The sequence below is a fragment of the Panicum hallii genome, chromosome 7 (genome assembly GCF_002211085.1).
Source record: "Panicum hallii strain FIL2 chromosome 7, PHallii_v3.1, whole genome shotgun sequence".
In the NCBI taxonomy this organism is placed as follows: domain Eukaryota; kingdom Viridiplantae; phylum Streptophyta; class Magnoliopsida; order Poales; family Poaceae; genus Panicum; species Panicum hallii.
The window spans coordinates 2,291,231-2,304,507 of NC_038048.1; the positions used below are offsets into that span (position 1 = coordinate 2,291,231).

The 13,277-nt window shown below is 47.9% G+C and overlaps 1 protein-coding gene across 1 annotated transcript; it reads right to left on the bottom strand.

Annotated features, from left to right (window-relative positions):
- Positions 1-1,511: 1,511 nt before the first annotated feature.
- Positions 1,512-5,822, bottom strand: LOC112901645 (ATP sulfurylase 2-like). Its single transcript, XM_025970600.1, has 5 exons — positions 5,266-5,822; positions 3,069-3,474; positions 2,741-3,001; positions 1,999-2,085; positions 1,512-1,906 (listed from the first exon to the last, which is right to left on the bottom strand). Exons 1-5 carry the CDS (start codon positions 5,820-5,822, stop codon positions 1,781-1,783), a joined length of 1,437 nt encoding a protein of 478 aa, XP_025826385.1. The 3' UTR covers positions 1,512-1,780.
- Positions 5,823-13,277: the final 7,455 nt, after the last annotated feature.

The following is a 13,277-nucleotide window of genomic DNA, read 5'->3' on the forward strand; positions in this document are numbered from 1 at the left end:
ATAGTATGGACCTTAGACAACGTAGTATGGGCACCGTTGGACAGTTAAGAGACGTGTTAGAGTTTATTTTTTTTATGTTAGACCATAATGCTTATAATTTTATATTTATAATTTTATATGTGATTATTGATTATTTTATCATTCCGCTAAATGATTTAGCTTTTGCTATAGCCCATTATAGCTTTTCTATAGCTTTTATGGAAGGCCGCTAAATCTCATAATCTGCTATTTACAACATTGAGGATATTAGATGGAAGAATAAGATAATTTTATGGGACATGCAATAGCTGCTGAGTAAAGAATCATGTGAAGCAGATGTTGCATGGTAATAAGATCCTATTTGACAGGGATTCGGCTCCGGATGAAACGGCTCCGGATCTGGCTATTTTAGTGGAGCAGCTTCCGAAGCTGTTTTAAAAATTGTTTGGCAAAATAATATCTCCGGCTTCTTTTTAAATGACTTCTCCTTTGCTAATATCCTTTATGCCCTTATTAGCTAGCTCCGCGTCCGCGTCTCAGGCTGCATGCGCCCTCCGCTGCCGCTGGTCCGTGTTGCTCCTGCTGGGTTTGCTTTCGATCCATCATCAGGCATCCCATCCTCCCATCCGGACACGTATGCATGAACAGCAGCAGCATCTCGAAAATGCAGACAGGCAGGCAGCAGCAAACAAGGGGAAGCCAATCCGGCCCAGAGCCGCCGCAGCTCTGGCAAGCCATTCCAACTAGCCCCTATCAGGCACAGCCATAGCCGCGCTAGCCCCCGCGCCTGGCACCGCGCCGGATCCTGAGGTGCCTGCCGCGCCCGGCCACGCGCCGGCACCAGCGGCGGCCGGCCCACCTGCTGCACCCGGCCACTCGGTGGCCGCGCCTGCACCCGCTGCACCAGGCCACGTCGCGACTGCTCCGGCACCCGCGGCGCCCGGCCACGCGACAGCCGCGCCGGCACCCGCGACGCCCAGCCACGAGCTGGCCGTGCCTGACCACGCGCCGGCCCCTGCTGCGCCGGGCCATTCGCACGCCCCGCCGCCAGGTGGCGCTCCCACGGCCGTGAGGAGTGCGCCGAGCGGACCCGGCGGCAGCCCTCCCGGCCACAGGAAGGCCGAATGCAGGGAGCCCCCGCCCGGAACGGGCTCAGAGCCACCGGATCCGTCGATCTTAGCGTCTCCGGCGTCTTTTCCGGGCTGCGCCGCCACCACCGTGGAGGAGAGAAGAGAGGATCGTGAGGAGACGGCGGAGAAAGATCAGACGGTGGCAATTGAGGTGTAATTACAGGCAAATCCGGGGGTATTTTGGTACGGGATGGTGCGGGGCTGGGGAGGGAGCCGCGGGGAGCCTATCCAATACAATTTGCAAAACGGCTTCTCGGGTGCTTCGTGAGAGAAGCCGTTTTTTCCGGAGCTGTTTGGTACAGCTCCTCCAGGAACCGATGCCAAAAAGAGCCTAATATTATCAGCTGACCCTGTTACAAAATTCAATTTTTGATGATAGTTTGAGAAAATGGTGTATTTTTTCCCTCAACAAAATTGAACACATACTTTATTATATAGCTGAACCAGCTCAATTACAGAACAATAACCATGCTGCTTCGGCTCAATTTTGTACAAATATTTTCAGGCTTCAGTTTCATATGAGGACAAATAAACAATCCGAAAGCTTTGATCATATCAATCAACTATCAACCTAAGATTAAAAAAATTAGAAAAGCTCAATTGATCCGGATCACCTGCTTTCAGTTTTTTTCCTGCCATTGAATAATCTCATAGTCAAACAGGAGATTATCTCATACAGGAACTGGAGTCACTTCTTCAGCTTGTAAGCTATTGTAGTAGTCGACAAGGACTTTCCACCCTCCAGGACACATGAAACCGTCAGGAGGGTTCTCACCATTTTTGGCAAAAGTGCGCATCTGGTTCATATGTAAGCTTATTTGTGAGTAGGTGTAATAATCACTATGACAAAATCTTATGTGACAAATACGGTGAGAACTAATGAGCCCACCTTTGTTCCTGAGATGAACAGAAAATCTTGACTGCGTGAAGGATCAAAGAAGGCCATCTTCTTTGCCACTGTATCATAAGCTGCTACCTGAAACGGATAACAAAACAAGTGTGCATTCAAGTTTTTTATTAAAAAAAAGATAATAACTCAAACAAATTTTAAAATGAATCAAACTGAATCCCTAGGGTGTACATCAGTTTTGTTTCTTGTTCTTTTTTTCAAAGCACATGTGCTATATAGAATAGTGAAACTCACCAATTTCTGAAAATTGTAACTTCATGGTATTTAAAAGAAATACAATAATTGCTGGGAGCTGAGTGTACAGATCAATGCTAAACGAAAGTAAATTCCTATCATGATAGATGAACAGTGTAATATCTCATTTTTGTATGATATAGTTGCTACTGATTCACAGCTCCATTAATAGTAGTATAGGTGGAACTGATGGCTCCTATTCCTTTGCTGAAGATAACAAAGATTCTGGTACTCACATAACAGGGAAACAATTTCTTATTAAGTTTACATTCTGCAAATACCATCAGATTCATCCACTATTTATATTTTAGTAAATGCGTGTAAAATGCAAAAAAGGAATTAAATGCTGAAATATAACTGTGAAGATTAATGCAACAGTAAAAAGAAAAAGGACATGGGAGTAAGTTGTTTCAATCAGTTTGTGGTTTATGGACCTCCAACGGTTTAATGAATAATGTTAAATGCTAAGGAGACTTATATCAATCACCTTGAAGGGCAGTATGTTCAGTTTCTCTAAACCTGGAGCCATGCTCAGGACCTTCTTTCCATGGTCCGGGTTGTACAAATCCCTCTTTTCTGTGGGATGGCCCATCCCAGCAGGATCACGGCCTACTATGTAGAAATTGGCACCAGCATTAATTCGTGCTTTTGCATGCCACTGCACTTCTGTTGGACCAGCATAATGCATTGGAGAGGGAAATATAGACACTATAGTAGTCTCAGGATCAAGGACTCCATCTTCTAAGACCTGTACAGATCAACTTCAGCAATTTGCATGATACATCTGGTAAACATTTAAGATGACAAATGTATACCTTGCTGTGCTGTTCCATTCTAACAGGCAGTGGGACATCATCAGCTTTCGTAAACCCACCTAATGGATGCAGTAGTAGGATGGGATTCTTGTAACCCATTTCCAATAGACGCCTTCTAGTGTCATTCATCAACAGTGCATGACCATTATGTACTGGATTTCTCAACTGGAAGGCAAACACAGCATCAGCCCCCCTCTTGTCGAACTCATTCCTGAGTTGCCGAGGTGAAAGTCTGTAGTGATCAAGACCATCATTGTATTTGATGGGTTCCAACACCTCCAGATCACCACCAATCAGCCAGTTCCCAGCTGATGCAATAGCCTCATCAACATAGGGTAAACCAGGTGCAGTTGTACCCCATATTCTTGCGATTCTTTCTTCTTTATTGTGGGGGTATATTTCGACTCTGAGGAACAGAGATGAATGTATCATAATCAAACATTTTGACAGGAACTCGGCATAGAAAGGTAGGAGTTATATGACAAAGAACACATTACACTAGCTAAGAAAGTGTTCTTACAATTTCAGCTAAGTTGCATCGACATGGCATATAATGTAACACAAGTGCACAACGCTACAATAGTATTTTAGTGGCAGCGTTAATCTAAAAAAAGTGGAACATTGACACTACTATGTAAAAGCCAATGGTGACACTCTGAATAACTTCATGGCCTACGCAAGCTGCCTGAAGAAAAAGGTACTACTAATATGCACAAAAGGAATGATTTCTGTATCTTGTACGTCAATCATCCTTAACTGAACAAGAGAAATCCAGAATATTGCATTAATAATTTTTATCAGGGTAACTTCTAGTGCCCTGGTACCTCTGCCATATTGAGCTGGACCAAGTTTAACCTTGTGCAGTGAACTATCAGCATACAAATGCCTTCTTCGTAATATCAGTTCTCGTATATAGCTTCATGCTTTAATAAATTAAATAATATGTTGTGTCTGATTTCATCATTTAACCAAGGAATGCATCTTTGAGTTATCAATAGGGAATAATCCTGTCAGTATGTCGTATCCAGTAATATCAGTCTAATTAGGGATCATGATGTCAGAATGGTCAAAGTAGGGAGGGGGAGATTTGCTTTTTCGATTTTTTTTCCTCAAAATTCATCCTGAAGGAAAAGCAATGATGCTTACACGACCAGATCTTAAAAAAAGTTAGTAGATCACATAATACTACAACTATAGTTCACTGCTATGTGAGAGAAAGGAGCAATTAGGACCTTAATATGCCTGGATCATTTGAATGGATATAGTTGGGAGACTAATGGATGGGGATGACAAGATGATGGTGACATTGCTCCATGCTCCAGAAAAGAGGGCAAGTGTCATGAAGAGATTCTCAACATGAGATGCGATCACGTCAAGATGACAATTTGCAACGGCCACGCAAAAAGCATTATTGCTCTTATAATCAATTAATAATCACCGAGTATGAAGATATTTAATTCCAAATCAAACTGATCTTTTATTATTAAATATTTAGTTCAGATGGACCCATTTAAGTAACATCCAGAACAATGAAGATAACAGTACCATTTGACCAATGGTCACATAACCTAATGACCACTCACAGAGATATCAAAGCCAAGTTGCTCACAAATCATATGGCCAAATACACATCACGAGGAAATCCTTATGCAATAAGAATGAAAGCGACGTGATAGAAAAGGGACAGCGCCGTCAACGAGGACAATAGCTTTTTGCCAAAAAATTCTCATCCATTGAGCTTGCCAGTACTGGTATGGTCCCTAAAGGTACCCAAAAATGTGGACTGGAAAGAACAAGCCGCAGACTTAAGATGCTTCGAGGGAATTTTCCACAACTAAAAATCTCATAAAGTTGGTTAAGTGGAGATAGAATTCATTTGTCAGACAATGCTTGCTTCTAGTTGCTACATTCCTCTAATACGCCCATATGCAAATCAGCAACCAATACGTACCAAGCATGATGCCTTGCTGGCAAGAATCCCCAAGGGATTTCAATTGGATTGCGAATGCATCATCATCTACGCACAAAAAAAAGTCCCCACGAAATTGTAACGAACATCGCAGTTACTAACAACATATTGTAAGCAAGTTGTGATTGATGGAACCAAGAACCCAAAATGGAAGCACGGAAAACGCGTAAGAACACATCATCATGTTTTGGTAAAGAATAGTATCAGAAACGGAGGAGCAGGACGGACCTGCGCAGGATGGCGACGACGCCGCCGTCGGGCCCTTCTAACGCGACGTCAGGCTTATCCCCGATCCGCTCCTTCTCGGCGTCCCCGATGGCGAGCACGATGGGGAGCGACATGTTGACGAGGCCCCCGTCGGGGAGGCGGATGCAGTTGAAGTGGAGGCTCTGCAGGTACTCCGCCTCCCGCATGAAGCCGCGCAGCGGGCTGGCCCACCCCTCGGCGAGCACGTGCGCCCACTGGAGGTCGACGGGCGCGAGGCGCACCCGCGGGAGCGCGTCCGCCTCCGCGCGCAGCGCCGGGAGGCGGTCGGGCGGGGCGACGAGCTCGACGAGCGCGCCGCCGTCCGGGTCGATGAGGGAGCTGCGGACGGACATGGTGCGGCGGAGGCGGTGGTGGCGCGGGGACGGGGAGTGGGAGTGAAGGGCGGATAGGCGGGGGCGGGAGGGGAGGAGCGGGTGCGCGAGCGAGGCGGTGGCACGGAGGCGAGCCGCTGGGGAGGGGGAGGGGGAGGGGGAGGGGTGGTGGAGGCGGGGAGGAGTGAGGAGGTGGGTGGTGGCCATGGCTGCGCGCGAGGTGTTCGACCGCGCGGGGCGCTTCGGTGCGGTGCGCCGGCTGATGAGGCGCCGCGCCACCTGATTTGTCTGTCTGATGCTTTTCTATTCTACATGGAGGTGAGCAGAGTATTATTTATAGGGGGAGTGGCAGTATGATGGGTTTACTCTTTGACCCAAATCTTTGGAAATAACATTGAAAATGACTTTGCGATTTAAAAAGTCCAATTCGTTTATTGCATTATTTTTTTACCAAGAATGACAGTAAACTACCCCTCTTTCATGTAGAGTTTTTTATATGATTTTACTTTACTCCTTGAAATAGTATGCATGAAGAAACAAATCATTGAGAATGTCTTCAACTGGAAAAGAAGACTATTTTCATAAGTTCCTTCAACTTTGCAAATTTCACAGACCACCAGCATTTGGAGATAATAGTCAAAAACCAACTAGCCACTACATATGCTCATTTTCAATGACCCACCATTCCACCAATACTGTCTGTTTATGGCATGTTGACCCGGGCTCTTAATGGCAATTTTGCCGAACGGGACAAACAAAAGAGTGTAAACAATGTAGTGAATTACTAAGCAAAAAAGGACAATTTTGTGTGGTTCTTCATTCGAAATAAATGCAAGGAGAATTATGTGGTTCTTCATTGAAAATAAATGTTAAGGAGAATTTTGTGGTTCTCCATTCAAAATAAAAAAAGAATGTAGTTATACAACATTTATCCATCCCCTTATGTTTGACACCTTTTCTTTTCAAGTTCGTGGACCATTTGCATCAATGGTATATCTTTTGCAAAACTTGATAGCAGTGTTTTAAACAACGAGCTATAGCGGCTGGGCAAAACTCTCTGCCGAATGTTACGGCGTCCTTTTCTCTTCAAAAACACTGCGTGAGAGTGGCCAACTAGCCAATCAAATGTGCATATACACAGGTTGAGGGTATTGTACGCCGCTGGCGGCGCATCCGGACGCTTTACCGGCGAGAAACAATTCCTCGTGCGTCGATGTCAGCACACGAAAGGCGAGGATTCCCATCGCGCGGCCGTCCGCGCCGCGACGCTCGCGTCCACAGACCCCCGCAGCAGAAGCCAGAAAGAAAGGCGCCTTTTCTCCGAGCTGGCGCCTAGATCCTCCACTCCACTACTTGACGTCGCTTTTTTATTTTGGACATGGAGCCGCAACGGAACGGGAGCCTCACGTCCTCTCTCTCTCTCTCTCTCTCTCTCTCTCCGTCCGTGCGCCCGTGGGGACCGTACCGTCTCCGTGAGATGATGGATGCGTTGAATATATAAGTATATATAATTCATCCGGGCACCATTGGATTCTCAGAAAAAAGAAATAATAATATGCTTGCTGGCTTTTGCTTGGCGTTTTCTGCTTTGATGAAGATCCTCCCGTTGCATCTCCTTTTTACCACTAGTCTCTTTGTTTCGGCACCCGAGAAGGCGCAACGCACGACAAGTTGACACCTGAGTGAGTGCCGTCCCGGAGTCGAAGTCGGCGACCTGCTTACCGTTAATCGGTACTGAAATCAGTGCGGCAAGCCACCGGTCGATCTGGCCAGAGCTTCTTAGGCCACCACCAGATTAAGTGACCTGATCCGATGTTGGCACTCAAAAACTGGTCACACTTTTATTTTTTGTTTTCTTTTATTTAGGGCAAGTTTTCACTTCTTGTCTGATGGTACTGTAACTATCCAAATCCATCCATTACTATAGCAAAAACTTGAGGTGTGCATTGCACGAGCTCTGTACCACTTTTTCTCATGGTTCAAGATACGGTAAGGTACGAAAAATTCTAGATCATACCAGCATAATACAAACGTGAGGATCCTACCATGCCTAAGATCTCAGAACGACGGGTCAAACAGCACGACCTGACTTTTGCGCCGTGTGCCTAGACTAGCTCGGTACGAAAATAGCATGTTGAGATAACTACAAATATACAAATATTCCGAAGGTCATACTTAAGTGAGCACGGCAAAAAAGGGTGCCCGCCGTTCTTTTTTTTATAAGACCGTTGACCATTTTTGAACTTGATTAAAAGCTTATCATGCCACAACGGCGCGGCACGAGATCTGACACAAGCCTTGAGAGGGCCGGGCTGGCCCAAGTCCCACCTCACCGGCGCGCAGGGGCGGGCACCTGCTTTATCTGGAAAATTCTGGCCTCCTGCTTTCTCTCCAACAACCAGGCCTGTGTGTTACCATTTTCTTTTAAGAGCCCGCCCCACCCACATAGTTTGTTGGGAAAAAAAATCATTTTTACCTTCCAGTAACTTTGGGATAAATCCGCGTTTTCTCCCTAGGCATAAAATTGTCCACCTGACTCCCTAGGCAAAAAATTGTCCACCTGAACTCCTCAGACTTACGATAACGGACACATGACCTCCCTAATTGGTTTCTCTCAGTGATTTTTCTCTTTTTCTTTTATATTTATTTTGGTTGAATCTTTGAAAAATTATAGTAAATCAAAAAAATTATAAAATAGAAAATCCAATTTTATTCGACTACATATGAGTAGATCTATGCAGTGAACATATGATATGATACAATTTAGTAAAAAAATTATTGTACTTTTAGATATATATACTTTTATGTAATTAATTCATAACTACGGTTTATATGATCCAATTATGGTGAAATTTTTTGGTGGGCTAATCATTATATGCTTGAGTTGTAGTAAAAATTTTATACTCATTTGATCATGTATTCTTGAGCAATCAAATTCCAAGCTATATACTTTTTACAAGATTCAGGGATGTAAAAAGGACTTTTTCTTTTGCCGGGCAAGGCTTTGGACCATTCGATGGAGGCATGGGCATATTAGTAGTTTGTTACCCTTACAAGATGAAGATTTTCTAAAGTATTTTGGTTAAAAGGTTTTGTCGGTTCCGGAAATGGTCGGCAGCTAAACCTACTCGAAGTATATATCATGCGTCGTGATCGGAGGTGGTCTAGCATACAATGACGAAAGATTTATACTGGTTCAGAAAAATATGCCGTACGTCCAGTTGGGGGTCGGTTGGATGTATTGCTTGAGCCCATATGCTCGTGAGAGTTGGAGAGTTACAAGCTTTCGAGTGGAGGATGAATCTTTTGGATTTCAGTCCGGTCCCCTTTTTTAGGCAGCGAACCCTCCCTTGGGGGTCCTTCTTAAAGGGGGACTAAGTGTAGAGAAAGAGAGATAGAGAGAGAGAGAGTTTCTTGCCCCGTCGATCAGGGTCGTCAACCTTGTCAGTCGGAGTCCTCGGGCAGCCACTGTCCAGGTCCATTATCGTGGAGTGGCCGTCTTGTTCTGTCCCTGTGCATCGTACTTCGCCAGTCGGAGGGGCAGGTGTGCGCTGATAAGCGCGGTATGGCAGTCACCCTCCATCCTCAACGTTACGCCTCGTCATTACATCATGATGGAGGCGTGCCCACCGCGTCGTTATGATGTTGTTGTGTTCCGTCCACTCATAAGGACGGTCAGGTGAAACAGTACCTCCCCGTTATGGCAGCGAGGGGCACTGCAACCCCCTTGGGGGGAGTGGTTGGCCTGTGAAGCGTCCCCCCATCAGGGAAGACTTAAAAGTGTCGATTTATCAGTCCCAGGAGGCTGATAACACTTTTATTACATCAGATGGTACATCACCGTACAACTCTACGCGGTAATGGGCAGTGAAGCGCCACTATCGCGAGGATTACAACTAGAACCCACACTACTACACTAGCTACGAAAAGAGAATCATCAGAGTCTTGCGCCATGCGGAACTCCAACGGTGACCTCACCCACAGGCAAGACTGGGTGCAGGACGGAACCCTACTCGACGTCTTCGGGGATGTAGTCGGGATCTTCCACTGTAAAAGTAAGAATGGGGTGAGTACGAACGTACTCAGCAAGTCCAATCACACCCACGGAGGGGGGGTATAACAGGATTAAATGCACAGGATAATCCAAGGATAAGGTTACGGTTCATTTGCGGAAACACCATTATATGCAGGGGTTCATTTTAAAAGCACTTTTCAAAACAAGTTTTCCAGTACCAAGGGGCACACGATGTTGATCCACACGGATCCAAGTTTTAAACCGCTACCGGACTCCCCGTCCGCCGTAGCACACGGCACAACTGCCGGATACTTTCCAAACAACTCACACCAGCTCAACCATTCCCAGAGAGAAACACTAGTTATGTGACCGCACCATAACTTGCCCAATACCGTGGGCACGGCTATTCGAATATATTTTAACTCTGCAGAGGTGTGCAACTTTACCCACAGGTGGGGTACCACAGCACGAACACCTTAGTGCCGGTGCAGATCCCATCAAAGCCCTTACCCACCTTAGCTAGACCTGATTAGCCACCACGGGATCTATCAAGGGGTCATTCGACCTACCACCGAGGTTTAACCGGGGCATAAGTCACACAGAGCTTAACCCGTCTCCTTGATCACCCGTTGCTCCCAGCTCTCCTGATGGCTATCAGACTAACTAGTGGGGTTAGGCTAAGCCATTGCCCATACAACGGTCAAGTGGTTTGCACGACAGGAAGCTAGGTGAGATGACACATCAACTCGGTCCTTAGGGGTGACAAGATGGATATCTCCCTTCCACGCTCAACCACACAGGTACGAGCACACCAATGGCAATTCACACAGAAATGCCATCCATCCCGTCCGACTCGTTTTTCAAAACCACATTTTACCCTTTCCCACACACACGCATTTTCTTTATAAAATCAGGTGTTCCAGGTATGGTTGTCACAACAAGGGTGGCTATCCTACCATGGTTACGGCACGCAAAACCATGCAATTTTATAAAACAGGCCACTGGGTTGTGTTTATAAAATCTAGGACAAAAATATGCATCAAAGGGTGGAATCGAACTTGCCATCGTCAAACCCTTGCGGGAGGTCCTGATCGAAGCACTGTCCCTCGGGTTCGGGGTCGCAGAACTGGTCCTCGGTTGCTTGGTCGCAGTCGGGAACTCCTTCGTTCACTCCGTGTCCTACGACGCAAACAATCGGACATACAATCAAGCGAAAGAACTAAAAGCTTTTATCGTTGAGCTTGAATCGGAAATAATTTAGTTACGGAGATAGGGGTAATATTTCCGGGTGATTTCTTAATGGCATGGCTAGAACTATACTAGAAAGGGCATGGTAAAGTTTCAGGTCGATCGGAGGTCGTTTCGCACATAAAATGACGAGGCGCAGGGGGTTTCAGGGATTAAACGGGGTCCAGGGGCTTGTTCGTAAACTTTCTAAAAACAGAAGGGCCTATTTGTAAATCTTAGAAACATAAGAGGCACAACAAAAAGTGCGAGGGATCTACTTGAAATTGACTTATATCATGGGGGGGGGTCTAGTTTTGGAAATAGCAAGGAGAGGGGGCTCATTTTGCAAGGTTGTAAAAGGGTGGAGGGGTCCCTAAACAAATAGAAGGGAAGGGAGGGGCCTAAGGGCAAAATGCCCCTTCTTCCTCCTCTCCCGTGACAGGAAACAGGGGAGGGGGAACAGGGGCGGCGGAGGCGAGCACGCCGGCCAGCCAGGGCCAAAGGGGCGGCTCGGGATAGGGGGATGAGGGAGAGGGGGGCACGGGGAACCCATCCCCGGCCTCACCTTGACTTAGGACGCGGTGAGGGGGCGGGACCGCGGTGAGGGGCGGCGGCCGGTGGTGGCGTGCGCGGCGGCGGCGCTCGGGACAGGGGGAAGAGGGTAGGGGCGGCGGTGGTGGTTGTGGTGGTGAAGTGCGGCGTTGGGGGGGTATTTATAGGGGAGAGGGCGGTGAGGCGGAGGAGAAACGGGGCGGTGGCGGCCGGCGGGCGGTGCGGGGCGCCATCAATGGCGCTCGGCCGCTTGCGGTCGTCGCCGTGCGGCGTGGGCGCTGAGGGCCGGGTGCTGTGCGGCCACAGTGGCCAGGAGGTGACGGCGCGCGCGGCGGGCAGAGCGCCAGCGACGGGCGGCGCGGCACGCGCGGGGAAGCGCTCGTGCGCGCGCGTGCGGCACGGCGAGGTGCGGGCCAGGACGGGGGCACGGGCGACGGGCGGCGCGGCGAGGTGCGCGGCCACGCGGGGCACGCGGAGCACGCAGGGCGGGCGCGTGCGCGCGGCACGGCCGGGGCGGCGCAGGTGCACGGCCTGGGCGGCGTGCGGGCTCGCGGCAGGGGAAACCGGGAAGGAAAGGGGAAGGAGAGGGAAAAGAAGGAAAAAGAAGAAAGGGAAAGAGAAAAGAAAAAGAGAGAAAAGAAAAGAAATGGAAGAGGGAAAGAAAAAGGAGAGAAGGAGAGAGAGGGGGAGGGACGCGTCGGCGCCGGTCGCGGCGGCGATCGTGGCCGGTCGGCCACGCGCGCGCGGGATTCGCGCGCTGCACGAGGAGCGCCGGCGCTAATCGCGGCGGGCGGTCGCGCGTGAGCGACAAGCCATCGAGCGATGCGGAACGGAACAGCGATCTGGTTAGGGTTAGGGTTTTGAAATTGAACCGTTTTTACGAATTACTCTAGCGCGTGAGCGGTGCGGGATGAGACGGCGGTCAGGCTCGCGTCGGCCGTCAGTGTGACGGTGAAACGGAGAGAGTCAGGGTTTTACGGCGAATACATTTTCGGTCAGGACACCTTAACGCGTAGTTTAAATTTGAAATTTTCAGGGCGTCACAGCCTGTATGGTAAGTTGACTCCGGTGTGCATCCTTATCCACCACACCTGCTCCCAAAGCCCGCCAGTACGTAGGGTCCGGCTATCCTCGGCCTCGCCAGTCAGGGATAGCGACACGAGTAAGGCGGAGCCTGGTCGGGGGACCTCACGCGGAGCTGTGGTACGAACCCAATCTGAAAGTGCATCTAGGCCTAATGACCTATTTTGGTGATTAATAACAATCTAAATGAGTATCTAATGTTTCAATTGAGTATAATGAGCAGGGGTCAAAAAAATCAAAAAGGAGAAAAGAAAAGGAGTGAATCTCGACGATTATTCAAATTTGAAGAACGGTACCGGATCAAGAAAAGAGATGCAAGCAGAGAAAATTTCTTGTTTTATGTTTTCTTGAGTTTAGATATACCGTACTATCAAGGGGGATGTGGAAAGTGTGTGGGAGATCACCAATAAATCAAATCTGGAGTGTAAGCCTTGAAGCATTCTATGCAATTCTGAGAGCTCCTAGCGGACAGTCCGCTAGGTCACTGGAAATCAGCCTAACGGCTAGTTTCCAGTGAGGCAATATATATACCCCACGACCCCCAAACGAAATACTCTCTTGCCTAACTAGTTAAACCGAGTCTCAAGCACATTCTAAGCACTCCAAAGCTCCCCAAAGTGAAACCCTAGCTCCCCACTCCAAATCTTTGGTCTAGGGTTGGGTTTGAGCAAGATCCAAGCAAGATTCAAGTTCTTCCCAAGAGATTCACCTCTCTTGGGCATCTCTTGGCACTCTCCATCGCTTTCCACATCTATTACTCTTGGAGCTTAGCTCCTAGACTGTTA